Genomic DNA, 21,518 nt, shown 5'->3' with positions numbered 1-21,518 from the left:
TCGTCTCGTTCACGACCCTTTAACACAACACCGTCGCTATTTTAGGCTGCTCCATGTTGCATTTCTTGTCCTTGGAGCGTGCATGGTTTGTACTTTTTTTTTACCATCCTTACACCTCCTCCCTGTTTTCATGCTTGATCTGTGTTAAGATTTTGACGCGCTGTCCACTGGCCCCTCTTATCACAAAATCTGAGGGGGAAGCGATGGGGAGTTTCACTTCTCAGAAACCAGAGATGAAGTTTCTTCTGTTAGTTACTTAATATTGAAGAGAATATAAAATCTACTAAATCTGACTTCAAGAAGGTAAGCAAAAAATTTATTATTTTACGACACTCTTAAAATACATGAACTGGATTGACGCGTACAGTGCTCATTGCATGAACGAAAAATACAGCTCTTTCATTAATAAAGTCCTTACATTATATGATCACTATTTTCCCCCAAACCTAATTCAGATTGTACCAAAGTCTACAAAGAAGCAACAGATTACTTAAAGAGTAGAGACACAACCCAAAATTCTAGTGGTTACGATAACATATCAATGAAGTTAATTAAAGACTCTGATGAGTTTAATGCTATTGAGTTCTCTTTTAAATCAGTCATTTATCAGTGGAACACTTCCTCAGCGATTGAAGTAAGCTGAAGTTAGGCCTTTTCTTAAAAACTGAGATAAAGAATTACCATCATATTTTCATCGCAAACAGCTCTGAGCTTATGTTATAGTTCTTTACAAGAAAAACTGCAAAATATTAAAGACAGTTATAGGGCATCAACGCAAATGCATTATGAGAAGCAGATAATCTCATCAGAAAACAGAATAAAGCCAATATGAAACAGTGAAGCACAAGAGTGGTAGAAGCAGAAAAAGGAGAACAGATAACATTAAGAGCAAACGATACATTGATAACGGATGTATGCAATGTTGCAAAACTTTTTACATTATCTTTTCATTACTGTTACTGGAAAGATGGAGTTGTCACGTTCTGTAGATGTTGCCATGGAATATTCCAGGCCACTCATTACAAATAACTTCAGTAATATGAATATGAACATCACTATACAAGCAGATGTAATGCCCACTGTAAAATATTTACAATGAACACAATTTTTCAATAACTTTCCAGCAGCTGCAAAAAGATTGCTCACAAATAAACTTCAGTTTAAGAGGAGCCTAAAGGATTAGTTGGTGGCCAATTCCTTTGATGAATCTCTTAGTAGAAATCGATATAGGCATGCCTATTCAAATACAGAAATATGTAAACAGACAGAATACGGCGCTGCGGTCGCCAAAACCTATACAAGACATCAATTGTCTGGCGCAGTTGTCAGATCGGTTACTGATGCTACAATGGCGAGTTAGCAAGATTTAAATGACTTTGAACGTGATGTTATAGTCGGCACACGAGCGATAGACGCAGCATCACCGAGGTAGCGATGAAGTGGGGATTTTCCCGTACGACTCTTTCACATACCGTGAATATCAGGAATACGGTAAAACATCGAATCCTCGACATCCGTGCGGCCAGAAAAAGATCGTACAAGAACGGGACCAACGACGACGGAAGAGAATTGTCAACGTGACATAAGTGCAAGGCTTCCGCAAATTGCTGCAGATTTGAATGGTGCGCCATCAACAAGTGTCAGCGTGTGAACCATTCCATGAAACATCATCGATATGGGCTTTCGGAGCTGGAGGCCCACTTGTGTACCCTTGATGGCTGCACGGCACAAAACTTTATGACTCTCCTGGGCCTGTCAACACCGATCTTGGAATGTTGATGACTGGAAACAAGTCGCCAGGTATGACGAGTCTCGTTTCAAATTGTAGCGAGCGGACAGACGTGTAAGGGTATGTAGACAACCTATGAACCCATGGACCTTGAACGTCAGCAGGGAACTGTTCAAACTGGTGAAGGCTCTGTTATGGTGTGGGGCGTGTACAGTTGGGTGTTATGAGACCTGTGATACGTCTAGATACGTTTCTGACAGCTGACACGTACGTAGGCGTCCTGTATGATCACCTGCAACCGTTCGTGTCCTTTGTGCACCCTGACGGACTTCGGCAATTCCAGCAGGACAATGCGACACCCCACACGTCAATAATTGCTACAGAGTGGCTCCAGGAACACTCTTGTGAGTTTAAACGCTTACGCTGGCCACCAAACTCCCCAGACATGAACATCATTGAGCACATCTGGGATGCCTTGCAACGTGCTGTTCAGGAGAGATATCCACCCCCTCGTTCTCTTATAGATTTATGGACAGCCCTGCAGGATTCATGGTGTCAGTTCCCTCCAGCACTACTTCAGACATTAGTCGAGTGCACGCCACGTAGTTTTGTGGCGTTTTTGCGGGGCCGTACGCGGTATTAGGCAGGTGTGCCAGTATCTTTGGCTCTTCACTGTGCCAAATTAAAAAAATCCTGTAACTGTAATGCAATCATTGTAAACTGTTGCTGTTGTAGCCTTCAGTCCTGAGACTGGTTTGATGCAGCTCTCCACGCTACTCTATCCTGTGCAATGTGCAAGCTTCTTCATCCCCCCAGTACCTACTGCAACCTACATCCTTCTGAATCTGCTTGGTGTATTCATCTCTTGTTCTCCCTCTACGATTTTTCCCCTCAAACAGCCCTCCAATACTAAATTGGTGATCCCTTAATGCCTCAGAACATGTCCTACCAACCGATCCCTTCTTCTAGTCATGTTGTGCCACACTTCTCCCCAATCCTGTGTTGTAAAATGATTTTCCTGTTTGATGATGCATAGCTGTAATAGCATAAGAATTATCGTATGTATATCTGCATATGGAACATTGACATGTTTTGGAACAAGTTACTTTTTACCGTTGAAATGAAAGTATGTTTAAGACAATTTTTACTTATTGATCACCCATAACAAACCCTTCACTAAAGATGTGTACAAGGCACAATAGCATATTTGTTTCTCTTTGCAAATATTTATTGTGTATTCCTGTTTCTACGAAATGTTCTACATCCTGGAGGAGTTTCTCACTACGGCTCTGTTGGAACTGATAGTCTATGTAATCTCATATGATGTAACGTAGATAGGTCAGGCAACATATTACGTGAAACTTCCTGGCAGATTAAAACAATGTGCCGCACCGAGACTCGAACTCGGGACCTTTGCCTTTCGTGGGCAAGTTCGAGTCTCGGTCCGGCACACAGTTTTAATCTGTCAGGAAGTTTCATATCAGCGCACACTCCGCTGTCGAGTGAAAATTTCATTCTAGAAACATCCCCCAGGCTGTGGCTAAGCCATGTCTACGCAGTATCCTTTCTTCCAGGAGTGCTAGTTCTGCAAGGTTCGCAGGAGAGCTTCTGTGAAGTTTGGAAGGTAGGATACGAGGTACTGGCGGAATTAAAGCTGTGAGGACGGGGCGTGAGTCGTGCTTGGGTAGCTCAGGCGGTAGAGCACTTGCCCGCGAAAGGCGAAGGTCCCGAGTTCGAGAGTCGGTCCGGCACACAGTTTTAATCTGCCAGGAAGTTTCATATCAGCGCGCACTCCGCTGTAGGGTGAAAATTTCATTCTAGAAACATATTACGTGTTCCCACGCATTTCCCACGAGAAGATCATGAAGGTAAGCTCATACTGATGCTAACCAGCAGTCATTATACCCACGCACAATTCGCGACTGGGACGGGAAAGGGAAGGAAGTGGCAGTGGTACATCAGCAGGCGGCTTGCGTCAAAGAGATGTAACTGCGGAAGTAGATACGCCAGAGTCGCCGTACAGGGTGACAAAACATCAGTAGCCTGCGTAGCGGTGAAGCCCAGCGTGAGGTGAAGCACGTGCGTGTCTTGTGTCGAGTTACATTCGTTACAGATTTCGGGCCGATACTTGAAATAGCCTGTAGGTCCCCCCCTGTGACGTAGCTGGGCTAATAGAACGGGGTTTGCTGTACGGTTTACAGAACGGGGCAGAGGCGAGGCCGCCGTGTGAACACGCCTTCGGCGGCCGGCCAGTCACGTTCATCCGCAAAGCCTGGCACGTGCGCTTACGTAACTCTGCCACCGAGGACGGCCCGCCAGTTAGACGGCACTGTTTTACATTTGCTCGCTTTCCTGACCGACCGCTATAAGCAACGGACTTGCTTGTAAGCTTTGGGCCACAGGCTGGGCTACCTACTGGCTTGGTTTCAGCGCCAGTCACCGACGGTCAGTTCGTGACAAGCATCCGCGATTGTAACTATTTGACTCGACGACAAATCTACAGCCACCCAGTCATTTAATAAACGTGGAATGAAAGAGCTAATTGATCTAAGTCGCTAATCTGTCAATTGGCGTTTTTTCTTTCATAGTAAGCACCAGATATTACTGAGAGCTTCAGAGCAATAGGCTACGTTTGACTGAAATAGAGTAAAGGAATACAGTAGATAACAAACGGCTGTCTTTGAGAGATAAAATATTGAAGGTTGCAGAACATTAAATAGGTAAAGAGACAAGGCATCATACATATGCTCGGATAACACAGTTGATACTGAATCTAAGTAACGAAAGGAGAAAATATAAAAATGCAACAAGTGAAGCAGGCAAAAGAGGAAACAGACGTCTGAAAGATGAAACTGGTAGAAATTGCAAAATGGTTAAGCAGGAATGGCTAGAGGATGAATGTAAGGCTGTAGAAGAATGTATGGGAAAGATGGGTACAGCCTATAGAAAGATTCAAGATGCGTTTTCAGAAAAGAGGAACAATTATATTCGTATCGAGAGCAACTGGCAAGACAACACTAAGCAAATAAAAGCTGCAACCTGCAAGGTGGAAGAATTTGTATAGGGGATCTAAAAGGGAAATGAACTCGAAGGCAATTTTTAGATTAGGAAATGGTACACTGAAAGTAGCGATCATTAATCATTGAAGAACAAATTCAAAACTTCACAAAGTCAAAGAAGGGGAAGATAGAGAGGATGGGAGATAGAATACTGCGAGAAGAATTTGACAGAGCACTGAAAGACCCAAGTCCCCTAGAGCAGACGATATTGCCTCAACACTATTGATGTCCTTGGGAAAACCAGCCATGAGAGAACTATACCACCTGGCGTGCGAGATCTATGAGACAGGCGAAATACCCGCCGACTTCTGAAAGATTGTAATAATCGCAGTTCCAAAGAAAGCAGGTATGAACAGCTGTGAATATTAGCGAACCTACAATTTAATAAACCATGCTTGCAAAATCATGACACGATTTATTGACAAAAAATGGTTCAAATGGCTCTGAGCACTATGGGACTTAACTGCTGAGGTCATCAGTCCCCTAGAACTTAGAATTACTTAAACCTAACTAACCTAAGGACATCACACACATCCATGCCCGAGGCAGGATTCGAACCCGCGACCGAAGCGGTCGCGCGGTGCCAGACTGTAGTGCCTAGAACCGCTCGGCTACTCCGGCCGGCATTTATTTACAGACAAATGGAAAAAATGCTAGGAGGCGACCTCAGGGAGACGTTTCCGGAAAAATGTAGGAACACTCGAGTCCATTCTGACTCTACGGCTTGTCTTAGAAGACATGTTAAAGAAAAACAAAGCTAATTTATAGCAGTTGTAGGTTTAGAGCAAGCGTTTGACAATGCTAATTACAATACACTCCTTGAAATTCTAAAGATAGCAGGGATAAAAACAGGGAGCGAATAGTTACAGTTTGTACAGAAACCAGGCTTCAGTTATAAGAGCCGAAAAACGTGGATGTAATCGATGATTGAGCTGGGGTGAGACAGGGTTGCAGTCTATCCCCGACGTCGTTCAATCTGTACACTGAACAACCAGTAAAGGAAACCAGGGTAAAATTTGGACTAGGTATTAACTTTGACGGAGAAGAAATAAAATCTTTGAGGTTTGCTAGTGTCTTTGCTATTCTGTCAGAGACAGAGAACTTTAACGGAATGGTCGATGTCTTAAAAACGATTATAAGATGAACACCAACAAAGGTAAAACAAGGCTACAGCAAAGTAATAGAATTAAAACTGGCGATGCTGAGGGAATTAGGAAATGAGACACAAGAAGTAGTTAGCATTAATCACCAAAAAGGGAACCAAGAAACTTAACAAAATCTCAAATAGATTACTTTTGCTATTTAAGAAGCTAATTAAATCATTGCCGAAGTATCGAGGTTAAAAATTGCAGACTGCCTATGTCAACGGAAGTATTTCTGGAATTCAAGAAGTTAACATCGGATATGCATTTAAGAGTTTCGAAGTCTATTCTGCAGGATATGTATGTAGCGTAGCCTTGTACGGGAGTGAAGTGTAGGTAATAAGCAGTTGACTGAAGAAGAAAATAGAAGCTTTTGAAATGTGGTGCTAAGGAATAGTGAGGATTAGATGGGAAAGCGCGTATTAATAAGGAGCTACCGAATCGAATTGGGGAAGAAAAGAAATTAATGGCACAACTTGATTGAAATAACGAGTCGATTGATGTGACACATTCTGAAGCATCAATGAGTTGTAACTTTGGTACAGAAGGGAAGTGTGTGTAAAAATTGTGGAACGGGTCAAGGAGATGAGTACTGTAAGCAGGTTTATATGGATGTAGGTTGCAGTAGATATTCGGAGACGAAGAGGCTTGCACGGGATACATTACCGTGGAGAGCTGTGTTAGACCAGTCTTGAGACTGAAGACCACAGTAGCAACAGTAATGTACGCAGTGGTACCAATACGTAGATACATAAAAGTAGCAACTCGTATTCATTGCAGTTATCTGTGGCCTCAACTTATGCTGCAACTGCTGTAGGTAGATATAAGTACCGCAGCATTACTGGAAGCTTAGGTAGCAATCCTTTGTTTGACTGTGATGCAGTTTGCTGCTCATTCTGCTTATTGTTGTGGTCATACTTTATATGTTTTGTGAAACTGATGTCCAAGATTTCAGTTCATCTGAAAATGGGAAGAAGAAACCAAAGACGAAGCTAGAACAGTAGTGTAGGTAGCGAGGAACATGCTACTCAAAACAGCAAGAATAAGGACGGTGGTGGTGGTGGTTAGTGGTTAACGTCCCGTCGACAACGAGGTCATTAGAGACGGAGCGCAAGCTCGGGTTAGGGAAGGATTGGGAAGGAAATCGGCCGTGCCCTTTCAAAGGAACCATCCCGGCATTTGCCTGAAACGATTTAGGGAAGTCACGGAAAACCTAAATCAGGATGGCCGGAGACGGGATTGAACCGTCGTCCTCCCGAATGCGAGTCCAGTGTGCTAACCACTGCGCCACCTCGCTCGGTGAATAAGGACGTATGATTACAAACGCCAGCGAACGATATTTTAATTTCGATTGTCGTTTTTCCCACATTTTAAACATTAATACTGTTTTAAACCATATCAAACCTACAGGATTTTAGATAAGTCCGGATAAATCTAAGATTTAGGGAGTACCTCAAGAAACTACGCACAAACATTGAGCTTTCCTGTTAGCTAGGCTTCAAGGCTGTCGATTACGTAAGAAGCTACGGTAGTCGTCTGTTACAGGAAAAGCTACGGTCACTTCCACCACAGAGAGAGAGGCAGTTTATTCAGAAACGAAAGTGAGATGAGCAAAACTCTTAAGGCTCCTGTAGTACTGCTGAACGAGCAATGGAAAAGAACATTCGTTCCATGTGTGACTGTTTGATGCGGTGGGAGGGGGGGGGGGATGAGGGGTAACAAGGAACTAGACTACAGAATTCTAATTCCTTATGAACTCATTTAATGACTGAACTCACCTCACATTGCACAAACCGACATAGACATAGATCTCTTTTGATTTTGAAAAATAAAAGCATTTTGTAGCAGTTATTTGGAGTGTTGAACCTGCTTACAGCATAAGTTTGAGTAGTTTTTCTTTAAACCTAGAATTGTTTATTATTATGAGCAGTTAACAAAACAGTAAATAAATATTTCTTTTAAATTATTACCACCAAGTACTTTTCATCACTATCCTGAATGACCAAGTTGACTTCAGATCAGGGTAAGGTATGAGAGAACCAGTATTGGCAACGCGTCAGATTTTGAAAACAAGATTAGAAGTAAACTATTAAATGTACGCTCATGTTCAGAAAAAACAGGACACCTTGAACAATTAGAGATAGGACGTTCATATTCACAGGTCATGTTCATTAGTATGTTCTGTAGAAATGATTAGCACTTCAGTCACCTCGGTTCAGCATGTGTCCTGTTGCCTGGTAGCCACAGGGTCTGCCATGGGCCCTCATGACTTGCTCCATGCGTGATGACATCGACGCATATAAAGCGGGAATGCCTTCCTGTAGTACACACACCCATGCTGCCTTCACCTGGTTCCGAAGTTCATCTGTGGTGATTGGAATTGGATCACAGTGCTGAGCCAGTCGTTTCACCACATCCCACATATTTTAGATTGGCGACGGGTCTGGTGATCTGGTTGGTCAGGAAAAAAGTCTGACATCCTGTGACACCAAGAAGGCACGTATCAGTGCAGCAGCATGTGATTGTGCATTGTTCTGCTGAAAAATGGCGTTCCGAGTCTTGTGCAGAAAGGGTATGGCTGCAGGTCGCAGGATGTCATTCACGTATGTCACACTGGTCACAGTACCCTGGACACGCACCAGCTGTGATTTTTTTTTTTTTTTTTTTTTTGTGCCCAACAGCACCTCACATCATAAGATCTTGAGCTGGTGCGGTATGTCTTGTGTAAATGCAGTCACAGTGATGCCGCCTCCACTGCCTGGGGCGAACTAAAATGCAGCCATCATTTGCAAATAAAAGGAACCTTGATTCATTCGAAAACACTATCTGATGCCATTTCTGTCCCCAGTCACGTCTTTCTATACAACATTTCCGTCTAGTAGGTTTCTGTACATTCGTCAAAGGCATACGGTGAAGTGGACGTCGCGCATGTAACCCATGCCGTAATAAACGGCCAAAAACTGTCACGCTTGATAGTGTACGATGTGCTACACTGTTCCACTGTAGCGCCAGAGCCGAGGGGGACGCCGATCCGTCCTGCAACGCCATTCGGATGAGGTGTAAGTCTTCCCTGGGGGTGGTCTGGATGGTGCGACCGACCCATCTCGTCGTGTTCTACGGCCTCCCTTGAATCATTCTACACGCATACGTTGCACTACCGCAACACTTCGTCCCACACGAGCAGCCGTTTCCCGGATGAATGTATCGCATCCTCTCATGGCAGTAATGCGCTCTCTTTCAGACTCACCGATCTGACGGAGCGGTTTGCTCATACATCTGCGAGTTATCCTGCATGTCTGTCCAAGTCACATCGATCCATTACCCTCGATTTACAACAACGAGAGCCGCAGGCATATTTTACCAGTTGGTGATTTTTTTTTAAACATAAGAACATTCACTGGTATACTTGGGAAGGCAGGGGAACCAGATCTGTCATTTATAAAATAACAGATCAGGAATTCAGGAAGGCTGTGAGGGACACACGTGTATTCAGGGGATTCTTTGATGACACTGATCATTATTTAATCTGCAGTCAAATTGGGATTGTGAGGCCGAAATTGCAGGAGGTCAGGTCCATATGTAGGAGGATAAGAGTGGAGAAACTTCAGGATAAGGAAATCAGGTACAAGTACATAACAGCGATCTCAGAAAGGTACCAGTTAGTTGAATGTAGTCAATTACAGTCATTGGAAAAGGAATGGACAAGGCACAGGGACGCAGTACTAGAAGTGGCTAAAGAATGTCTTGGAACAGTAGTGTGTAAAAGTAGGATGAAGCAAACAGCTTGGTGGAATGACACAGCCAAGGCAGCCTGTAAAAGGAAAAAGAAGGCGTATCTAAAATGGCTACATACTAGAACTCAGGTAGACAGAGAAAGTTATGTTGAAGAAAGAAACAAAGCCAAACAGATAATTGCAGCGTCCAAGAAGAAATCTTGGGAAGACTTTGGAAACAGGTTGGAGACTATGGATCAAGCTGCTGGAAAACCATTCTGAAGTGTAATTAGCAGTCTTCGAAAGGGAGGTAAGAAGGAAATGACAAGTATTTTGGACTGGTCAGGAAAACTGCTGGTGAATCCTGTGGATGCCTTGGGCAGATGGAGGGAATATTTTGAAGAGTTGTTCAATGTAGGTGAAAATGTGATCAGTAATGTTTCAGATTTCGAGGTAGAATGGGATAGGAATGATGATGGAAATAGGATCACATTTGAGGAAGTGGAGAAAATGGTCAATAGATTGCAGTGCAATAAAGCAGCTGGGGTGGATGAAATTAAGTCGGAACTCATCAAACACAGTGGAATGTCAGGTCTTAAATGGCTACACAGGATAATTGAATTGGCCTGGGAGTTGGGACAGGTTCCATCATACTGAACAAAAGCAGTAATCACACCAATCTTTAAACATGGAAACAGAAAAGATTGTAACAACTACAGAGATATCTCTTTAATCAGCGTTGTGGGTAAAATCTTCTCAGGTATTGTCGAACGGAAAGCGCGAGTATTAGTTGAGGACCAATTGGATAAAAATCAGTGTGGGTTTAGGCCTCTTAGAGGTTGTTAGGACCAGATCTTTAGCTTACGGCAAGTAATGGAGAAGTGTTATGAGTGGAACAGGGAATTGTATCTATGCTTTATAGATCTAGAAAAGGCATATGACCGGGTTCCTAGGAGGAAGTTATTGTCTGTTCTACTAAATTATGGAATAGAAGGCAAACTTTTGCAACCAATTAAATGTCTTTACATGGATAGTTAGGCAGCAGTTAGAGTTGATGGTAAATTGAGTTCATGGTTCAGAGTAGTTTCAGGGGTAAGACAAGGCTGCAACCTGTCTCCACTGTTGTTCATATTATTTATGGATCATATGTTGAAAACAATAGACTGGCTAGGTGAGATTAAGATATGTGAACACAAAATAAGCAGTCTTGCATATGCGGATGACTTAGTTGTGATGGCAGATTCGATTGAAAGTTTGGAAAGTAATATTTCAGACCTAGATCAGAAATGTAAGGACTATGGTATGAAGATTAGCATCTCCAAAACGAAAATTATGTCAGTGGGAAAGAAATATAAACGGATTGAGTGCCAAATAGGAGGAACAAAGTTTGAACAGGTGGACGGTTTCATTACTTGGGATGCATATTCTCACGGGATGGCAACATAGTGAAAGAACTGGAAGCGAGGTCTAGCAAAGCTAATGCAGTGAGCGCTCAGCTATGATCTACTCTCTTCTGCAAGAAGGAAGTCAGTACCAAGACTAAGTTATCTGTGCACCGTTCAATATTTCGACCAACTTTGTTGTATGGGAGCGAAAGCTGTTTGGATTCAGGTTACCTTATCAACAAGGTTGAGGTTACGGATATGAAAGTAGCTAGGATGATTGCAGGTACTAGTAGATGGGAACAATGGCAGGAGGGTGTGCACAATGAGGAAATCAAAGAAAAACTGGGAATGAACTCTATAGATGTAGCAGTCAGGGCGAACAGGCTTAGATGGTGGGGTCATGTTACACGCATGGGAGAAGCAAGGTTACCCAAGACACTCATGGGTTCAGCAGTAGAGGGTAGGAGGAGTCGGGGCAGACCTAGGAGAAGGTACCTGGATTCGGTTAAGAATGATTTTGAAGTAATAGGTTTAACATCAGAAGAGGCACCAATGTTAGCACTGAATAGGGGATCATGGAGGAATTTTATACGGGGAGCTATGCTCCAGACTGAACGCTGAAAGGCGTAATCAGTCAAATGATGATAATGATGATGATGATGATGGTGATGTTGGCCCACGATGTCGATATTGGCCTTGAAGCTGCGGGCCGACATTGTTGAAACGATAATCAATTCTGCAGAACTTACTACTGTGCATGTCCTGTGAATATGAGCGCCCTATCTCTAGTCGTACACGGTGTACTGTGTTTTTTTTTTTTTTTTTTTTTGGCCATACATGATTGTATATAGCACTCATTGATCTTCAAAACACATTTGATTTGGTTGGCCACAAGTTATTATCTAAAGCAAGGCGCAAAGGAGGATTTGACTGCAAATACAGGTGATTAATTTTGAGTACATAAAAGAGTCAGAGTATTTAAGTGGCTTTTATTGGAAGTAAGGATCAAGTAAATGTCAACATGGGATGAGGGTAGGGGTACTGCCTCTAACCTTACTTATCTAATACGTTCATCGGAGAGGCAATAACAAGAGTGAAAGGAAAGACGAATGGAATCAAATTTATTGGTATTCATATTCCCTACATCAAATTTTACCGATGACACTGCAATAGCGCCAGATTCAAAGAAAAACTAAATAATATGCTTAAGGTCCCAAATCAAGAAACAACAAAGTTAAAACAAAAAATAACTGTCAGGAAGACAAATGTCGTGGTTATAGACAAGAACGGAGGTGGCTGTAAGACTGGCATCAAAATAGGCAGTGAGCAACTCGAGTAAGTAACCGAATTTTACTATCTCGGTAGCACTGTGAAGGAAAACTATAGACGTCTCAGAGACATCAAGGGAAGAATAGCACTGAACAACAGTGTCTTCCAAGAATAAGACTGAGTCTAGTTAGCACACTGGACTCGCATTCGGGAGGCGACGGTTCAAATCTCCGTCCTTCGATCCGGATTCGTGTTTTTCGTGATTTCCCTAAACAGCTCCAGGTAAGTGTGGGATGGCTACCTTGGCATGATCGGCTACCTTCCCAGGCCAAGCTTTTGCTCGATCATTAACGATCTCGTTGTCGCTGAGATGTTAAATAGTAATTTTTCGTCTCTCCTTTTTATACCTTAACGGGAATAGTCTTTCACTGCCTCTGGCTAGCGACTTGGTAACTCTTTGTTAGGAAAGTTTCTGTAAATTAACGCTAGCTACAAAATCTGTTCGAAGTAGGATAAAGTGAAAGACAGAAAGCGTTAAAAAGCGTTAGACAATGAAAAGGTGTTCACAATTTTGAGAAAAAAAGAAATAAACTATAGGGAAAGGTGGGCAATACACAATATATCAATATGTACAAGAAACAAGAGGGAACAGTAGCACTGGAAGACCAAAAACAAAGTGTTAAATCTGCACATCGAAGAAGCAAAACGGAAACAAGACAAAGATTGAACAGTGAGGTTAAAATTTAAAGTGATAGGATATCAATGATTAGATTCGCTGATGCCATTGCAATCCTCAGCGAAAGTGAAGAATAATTACAGTATCTGTTGACTGGAACGAACAGTCTACTGGTTACAGAATAAATACTGAAAGCAAATCGAAGAAAGACGAAAGTAATGCGGACTAGCAGAAATGAGACAAGCGATAAACGTATGATCAGTATTGGTGATCACGAAGTAGATGAAGTTAAGAAATTCTGTTATCCTGAAAGCAAAATAACACACGACGGACAAAGAAAGGAAGACATTTAAAAAAAAAGCAGGTTAGTACAGGCAGAGAGGGCATTCCTGGTCAAGAGAGTTCGCAAGTATTATCCATCGGTGATAATCTAAGGAAGAAATTTCAGAGAATTTACAATAGGCGAGCACAGCGTTGTATAAAAGGAAACCCGAATTGAAGAGAATCGACGCGTTTGAGATGTTGTGATATAGAAGGATGTTGAAAGTTAGATAGACTGATAAGAAGTGAGGAGGTTCCCCGTATAATCGGCGAAGAAAGAAGCATTTAAGAACCATCGACAAACAGAAGAGAGAGGATAAACTGAAATGTGATAGGAAAATGGGTATATGCTTCAAATGGCTCTCAGCACTATGGGACTTAACATCTGACGTCATCAGTACCCTAGAACGTAGAACTACTTAAACCTAACTGACCTAAGGATGACACGCAAATCTATGCCCGAGGCAGAATTCGAACCTGCGACCGTAGCGTTCGCGCGGTACCAGACTGAAGCGCCTAGAACTGCTTGGCCGCACCGGCCGGCAAAATGGGTATAGTTTCCATGACACTAGGGAGAGTTATAGAGCGTAAAGCTGTAATGGAAGACAGAGCTTGGAACTCATCCAACAAATAACTGAGGGCGTTGCGTGATGATGATGACGATGAGTCTGTGTGGCGCTCAAATGCGCGGTCATCAGCGCCCGTACCAAGTCCCAGTCTTTACACAGTCCAATCTAGCCACTTTCACAAATGACGATGAAATGATGAGGACAACGCAAACATCCAGTCCCCGGGTAGAGAAAATACACAACCCGGCCAGGGATCGAACCCGGGACCCTGTGATCCAGAGGCAGGAACACTAGCCACTAGCCCACAAGCTTAGCAGAGGACGTTGGGTGTGTAAGTAGGCTGTTTAGGTTATTATGTTGGTAACGCCACGTAGCGCTCTACATGAAAATCACTGACTGTGCTGTGTGCAGTCTGTGGCTGGTTGGCAGTGTTGGAACATTCGCTATTGTAGTGTTGGGCAGTTGGATGTGAACAGCGCGTAGCGTTGTGCAGTTGGAGGTGAGCCGCCAGCAGTGGTGGATGTGGGGAGAGAGATGGCGGAGTTTTGGGAGCGGATGATCTGGACGTGTGTGCATCAGAGACAGTAAATTTGTAAGACTGGATGTCATGAACTGATATCTATATTATGACTTTTCAACACTATTAACGTAAATACATTGTTTGTTCTCTATCAAAATCTTTCATTTGATAACTATGCCTATCAGTAATTACTGCCTTCAGTAGTTAGAATCTTTTATGTAGCTGGCAGCAGTGGCGCTCGCTGTACTGCAGTAGTTCGAGTAACGAAGATATTTGTGAGGTAAGTGATTCATGAAAGGTATAGGTTATTGTTAGTCAAGACCGTTCTTTTGTAGGGATTTTTGAAAGTCAGATTGCGTTGGGCTAAAAAATATTGTGCGTCAGTTTAAGCAGAGTAATTTATAATTTTTTTAAGGGGAGTGAAAGTGAAGAAGAATTAAATGATCTGCTGAACGGAATGAACAGACTAATGAGTACACAGTATGGTTTGAGAGTAAATCGGAGAAAGACGAAGGTAATGAGAAGTAGTAGAAATGAGAACAGCGAGAAACTTAACATCAGGATTGATGGTCACGAAGTCAATGAAGTTAAGGAATTCTGCTACCTAGACAGTAAAATAACCAATGACGGACGGAGCAAGGAGGACATCAAAAGCAGACTCGCTATTGCAAAAAAGGCATTTCTGGCCAAGAGAAGTCTACTAATATCAAATGCCGGACTTAATTTGAGGAAGAAATTTCTGAGGATGTACGTCTGCAGTACAGCATTGTATGGTAGTGAAACATGGACTGTGGGAAAACCGGAACAGAAGAGAATCGAAGCATTTGAGATGTGGTGCTATAGACGAATGTTGAAAATTAGGTGGAATGATAAGGTAAGGAATGAGGAGGTTCTACGCAGAATTGGAGAGGAAAGGAATATGTGGAAAACACTGATAAGGAGAAGGGACAGGATGATAGGACATCTGCTAAGACATGAGGGAATGACTTCCATGGTACTAGAGGGAGCTGTAGAGGGCACAAACTGTAGAGGAAGACAGAGATTGGAATACGTCAAGCAAATAATTGAGGACGTAGGTTGCAAGTGCTACTCTGAGATGAAGAGGTTAGCACAGGAAAGGAATTCGTGGCGGGCCGCATCAAACCAGTCAGTAGACTGATGACCATAAAAAAAAAAAGGGGGACGTATCAGGTGAAGGAGCTATTCTGAGATCTCTGAGATGAAGAACGTACTGCAGGAGAGGAATTCGTAGCGGGCTGCATGAAACGAGTGAGAGGAATTATGACTTTAAAAAAACATCATTTGCTCTCGCAATGTGACAGCAGCGCGCTGCCGCTGTAGTTTCTGGGACATAGTGCGGACGACCCACCTGGAGAAGAAGGCGAGCGCCTCGTCGGGCGTGCCCTGGAAGGCGACGCGGCCCTCGGCGATGAGCAGCAGCCTGTCGAAGAGGGCGTACATCTCGGAGGACGGCTGGTGCACCGTGGCCACCACGGTCTTGCCCTTGCGCGCCATCGCCTTGAGGGCCGTCGCCACGGCCAGCGCCATGAACGAGTCGAGGCCGGACGTGGGCTCGTCACAGAACATGAGCGGCGGGTCGGTCAGCACCTGACACACATCCACCACAGTTGAGGGCCCAGCTGGAGGAGAAGGCTGGTGACGCTCCAGTCCATTCACCACCACCAAAGTGGGTGCAACCGGGGATGCAGGAAGGGTAGCAAGTGGATGTTGTGACCCAGGTACAAGCTTCCAGATGGACAGTCGGAATTAATAGTAACTTAGAATGTTTATTCAAAAAACAAGGTTAAACATAACTCAACGTAATCACTCGTGTCCAGGTACGAAGCCAAAGTTCATCTCCCGTAAACACTATCACAGCTTCGCGACTGAGAGGAGATCTTCTCCGTTCCCCTGGAGGCCCACCAGACGAATCCCCATCAGGGCGGGCCACGACTTAATCACCGGGACGGGAGGGGGGGGAGGTTGCATCCCTTTCGGCTCCGCCGACTGCCCAGCGATATGACGGCTGCATCTCTTGTGGCGCCCCCACTGTGAGCATTTGAAGTATGCCGCGCCACTGCCACCGGAGCGTTGGTACATGATGCTCGAGAAGGCGATGGCCATGTGTTACGTGTGGCAGCTGCGCTCTGTGTACTCATGGCACAACAGTGAACGCACTATGTTTCCAAAATGAGATTTTCACTCTGCAGCGGAGTGTGCGCTGATATGAAACTTCCTGGCGAATTTAAAACTGTGTGCCGGACCGAGACTCGAACTCGGGACCTTTGCCTTTCGCGGGCAAGTGCTCTACCAACTGAGCTACCCAAGCACGACTCACGCCCCGTCCCCACAGCTTCAATTCCGCCAGTACCTCGTCACCAGAAGCTCTTCTGCGAACCTTGCAGAACTTGCACTCCTGGAAGAAAGGGTACTGCGGAGACGTGGCTTAGCCACACCCTGGGGGATGTTTCCAGTATGAGATTTTCACTCTGCAGCGGAGTGTGCGCTGATATGAAACTTCTTGGCAGATTAAAACTGTGTGCCCGACCGAGACTCGAATTCGGGACCTTTGCCTTTCGCGGGCAAGTGCTCTACCAACTGAGCTACCCAAGCACGACTCACGCCCCGTCCCCACAGCTTCAATTCCGCCAGTATCTCGTCACCAGAAGCTCCTCTGCGAACCTTACAGAACTTGCACTCCTGGAAGAAAGGATATTGCGGAGACGTGGTGTAGGGAAGCAGCCTACTCACGCCATAATAAATGCACATCAGTCTTTCCATTGTGTGCCAGCCAGTCCGCTGTAACTAGCTCTGACGTCATAAATGTTGCACAATATTTTAAAAATTAAGCAAATAACCTGAAACGGTTCTAGCATGTCAGGAGTAATATTAAATTAATATGTGTAGAATATCAGTTCGATAACTTTAACCATTTTCGAAATTTGGACGTTTTTCTGTAAAAATCATTGGTGCAACAGAAAAGAGCTAGAAAGTTAAAAATTTATATTTAGATTCGTCTTTCATAATAATTTAATAAAAACAGTACTTTGGATCTCACAAATTAAGATTTTAGTTGAAATTCATGATTTTCTGGTTTTTGTCTTAAAACTTAAGGAAGCAAGATAGATTAAGTAGGCTAATATATAAGGCTAGGATGTTTATATTTAAGTAGAATGGAGATACGCTATAATCATAAGGATGTGAGAAGTTTCATTTGAATACCTATAAAGCTATAGCGATAGCGTATCTCCAAAGGACCAGTTCAGAGCTCGTCTACTGCGTGCAGTGTAATTTAATTAATTCTCTCGCCCAAAATATTTAGCCACGTAAAACTTTTATTATGATTACTTACCTGTGTGCTGAATGCACATTTAAATTGAGAGCTTCATCGGTCATCAGCAAAAGGAGCTATAATTTATTCAGTAGCTTAAAGTGGTGCATTATTAGCCCAGCGGCTAGTCGGGAGAGCCGATTTGATCAGGCGTTCCCTTAGCCGTCCGCACTGCGGCTTTATATATAAGAACGCTGCGCGAGGAAAAAGGCCCCAGTTCTCTCCAGACGCTGAATAGCACGCCATCTGTGTCGGGAGTCGCGCCGCGTCGGTATCATTGCTACAACCAGCCTCGGATGCCGTATAGTGTTAATTCTGGGTTGACTTTAATTATCGGTCTTCAGTTTGCGTATTGTATTTTCACGTGCCGCCGCGGGACAAACATTCTACCATTAGTTAGCGTGGCGTTTGATGAACCTTATCATCAAATTATGGCGAGCATTCATTTAAATATTTAATTTGGACAGTTATAGTAGCATCAGCGCATTAGACTCTGAACTGCTCTGTTAGTTAGATTGTGTGGATTCTTTTGTTTTCATCTGTGACTTTCAGAATACAGAACGTTGTTTTTTCACGACCGTTTTTAATTAGAAATCCCAGACAATCTCCTAATTCCTCAGAGCTATAAGCTGTAACTATAAGTGTATTCTCAGATGAAGTGGGCACTAGGAATTCTAATTACAGGCTTCACGTTTTGCTAATCACTTTCTGGTTGCCAATATTGTAGTTAGAGAGCCAGTGTTGAGAACGGCAAACAACAGCAAAAATAATAGGAACATTTAACAATAATAATTATTCCACCCGCCGCCGCACATATGGTTAATCGGCCGGGAAAGGAGTGTTTCAACATTCAAACATTATTTTAAACAACATTATTCCACCCGCCGCCCCACAGTGGCTTAGCCACACCCTGGGGGATGTTTCCAGTATGAGATTTTCACTTTGCAGCGGAGTGTGCGCTGATATGAACCTTCCTGGAAGATTAAAACTGTGTGCCCGACCGAGACTCGAACTCGGGACCTTTGTCTTTCGCGGGGAAGGGCTCTACCAACTGAGCTACCCAAGCACGACTCACGCCCCGTCCCCACAGCTTCAATTCCGCCAGTACCTCGTCACCAGAAGCTGTTCTGCGAACCTTGCAGAACTAGCACTCCTGAAAGAAAGGATATTGTGGAGACGTGGCTTAGCCACACCCTGGGGGATGTTTCCAGTATGAGATTTTCACTCTGCAGCGGAGTGTGCGCTGATATGAAACTTCCTGGCGGAATGGAAGCTGTGAGGACGGGTCGTGAGTCGTGCATCGGTACCTCAGTTGGTAGAGCACTTGCCCGCGAAAGGCAAAGCTCCGGCACACAGTTTTAATCCGCCAGGAAGTTTCAACACACTCTGTGTCTGACAACATTGGGTAAATCCCTTTCATTCGAGTACGCAGGTAATCCACTGACACTTGTTTTATAAATGGAAAGCACAACACTGTGTGTCTTCTACAGTATGAATTCATTTTGGTAACCGGTTTTGGGCTCGCAAGGCCATCATCACACATTCAGTACCGACGTGAGAGACAGTACTACAGCCGTGCACGACAATGAAAAAAATATTATACATCGACAACGACGTGTGAATGTCATATTTGACCGTGGTAATACAATTAAAATTTTAAATTAAACAGTAATCATTACAAATTATAAAAATATATGTATCTATCTACACTGAAGAGCCAAAGAAACTGGTACACCTGCCTAATATCGTGTAGGGACACCACGAGCACGCAGAAGTGCCGCAACACGTCGTGGCGTGGACTCGACTAATGTCTGAAGTAGTGCTGGAGGGAACTGACACCATGAATACTGCAGGGCTGTCCATAAATCTATAAGAGAACGAGGGGGTGGAGATCTCTTCTGAACAGCACGTTGCAAGACATCCCAGGTACACTCAATAATGTTTATGTCTGGGGAGTTAAATAGCCAGCGGAAGTGTTTAAACACAGAAGGGTGTTCCTGGAGCCAGCCTGTAGTAATTCTGGACGTGTGGGGTAGGATTGGGGAGAAGAGAAGTTTGTAGGACAACTTGACTAGAAGAAGGGATCGGTTGGTAGGACATGTTCTGAGGCATCAAGGGATCACAAATTTAGTATTGGAGGGCAGCGGGGAGGGTAGAAATCGTAGAGGGAGACCAAGGGATGAATACACTAAGCAGATTCAGAAGAATGTAGGTTGCAGTAGGTACTGGGAGATGAAGAAGCTTGCACAGGATAGAGTAGCATGGAGACCTGCATCAAACCAGTCTCAGGACTGAAGGCCACAACAACAACAACAAGATATCGCTGAAAACAAACATGTGATAAATGAGCAAACACACATCAGAACAGGCTCCCTACTATACTTAATAAAAGTAATGATAAGATAGAAATCGTCAGTCTCACGCAAAAAAAAAAAAAAAAAAAAAAAAAAACTGCGCTTTCCTTCGCCTTCTGGACACACACACACACACACACACACAAAAAGATCACAGATCCTTCAAAAATTACATTCGATCTTTGGAAATAACAGCCGACAGCAGGCAACACAGACGAAAATATTGCATCAATAGAAGTGTTTGGTTCCTAGAGCTGTGAAATGTGGAAGAAAACCCCAAATGGCAATTACAAGAAGAGGAACAGAATCCAAAATGGAACAGAAACGTGATATACAATGTGAGCAAAAGTATCCGGACACCCCCAAAATCATACGTTTTTCATATTAGGTACATTGTGCTGACACCTACTGCCAGGTACTCCATATCAGCGACCTCAATAGTCATTAGACATCGTGAGAGAGCAGAATGAGGCGCTCCGCGGAACTCACAGACTTCGAGCGTGGTCAGATGACTGGATGTCACTTGTGTCATACGTCTGTACGCGTTGATTTCCACATTCCTAAACATCCCTATGTCCAATTTTTCCGATGTGATAGTGAAGTGGAAAAGTGAAGGGACACGTACAGCACAAAAGCGTACAGGCGACCTCGTCTGTTCACTGACAGAGACCACCGACTTTTGAAGAGGGTCGTAATGTGTAATAGGCAGACATCTATCCAGACCCTCACACACGAATTCCAAACTGCGTCAGGATCCACTGCAAGTGCTACGAAAGTTAGGCAGGAGGTGAGAAAACTTGGATTTCATGGCCGAGCAGCTGCTCATAAGCCACGCATCACGCCGGTAAATGCCAAACGACGCTTCGGTAAGGAGCGTGAACATTCGACGATTGAACAGGATATGGCGAATGCCCGATGAACGTCATCTGCCAGCGTGTGTAGTGCCAATAGTAAAATTCGGAGGCGGTGGTGTTATGGTGTGGTTGCACGCTTTGTTTTTCGCATGGCACTACCACATCACAGGCCTAAATTGATCTTTTAAGCACCTTCTTACTTCTCACAGTTGAAAAGCAATTTGGGGATGGCTATCGCATCTTTCAACACGGCATAATGCACGGCCTATGGCGGAGTGGTTACACGACAATAACATCCCTGTAATGGAGTCCTGACATGAATCCTACAGAACACCTTTGGGATGTTTTGGAACGCCGACTTCGTGCCTGGCCTCACCGACAGATATAGATACCTCCCCTCTGTGCAGCATGAAGAATGGGCTGCCATTCCCCAAGAAACCCTCCAGCACCTGATTGAACGTATGTCTGCGAGATTGGAAGCTGTGATCAAGGCTAAGGGTGAGCCAACACCATATCAAATTCAACCATTGCCGATGGTGGGGGCCACGAACTTTTAAGACATTTTCGGTCAGGCGTCCTGATACACATAGTGTAGG

General features: G+C 43.9%; 1 protein-coding gene across 1 annotated transcript in view; it reads right to left on the bottom strand.

Moving 5' to 3' along the window:
* Positions 1 to 21,518, bottom strand: part of LOC124622379 (protein white-like) — a 247,111-nt gene that overhangs the window by 127,948 nt on the left and 97,645 nt on the right. Inside the window, exon 6 of the mRNA XM_047148067.1 lies at positions 15,753 to 15,991. Coding sequence (XP_047004023.1) covers positions 15,753 to 15,991 — 239 coding nt within the window. The remainder of the gene's footprint in view (positions 1 to 15,752; positions 15,992 to 21,518) is intronic.

The sequence above is a fragment of the Schistocerca americana genome, chromosome 7 (genome assembly GCF_021461395.2).
Source record: "Schistocerca americana isolate TAMUIC-IGC-003095 chromosome 7, iqSchAmer2.1, whole genome shotgun sequence".
NCBI lineage: Eukaryota > Metazoa > Arthropoda > Insecta > Orthoptera > Acrididae > Schistocerca > Schistocerca americana.
The sequence above is the reverse complement of the archived record's forward strand: the minus strand, read 5'-3'. Positions and strand labels throughout refer to the sequence as shown.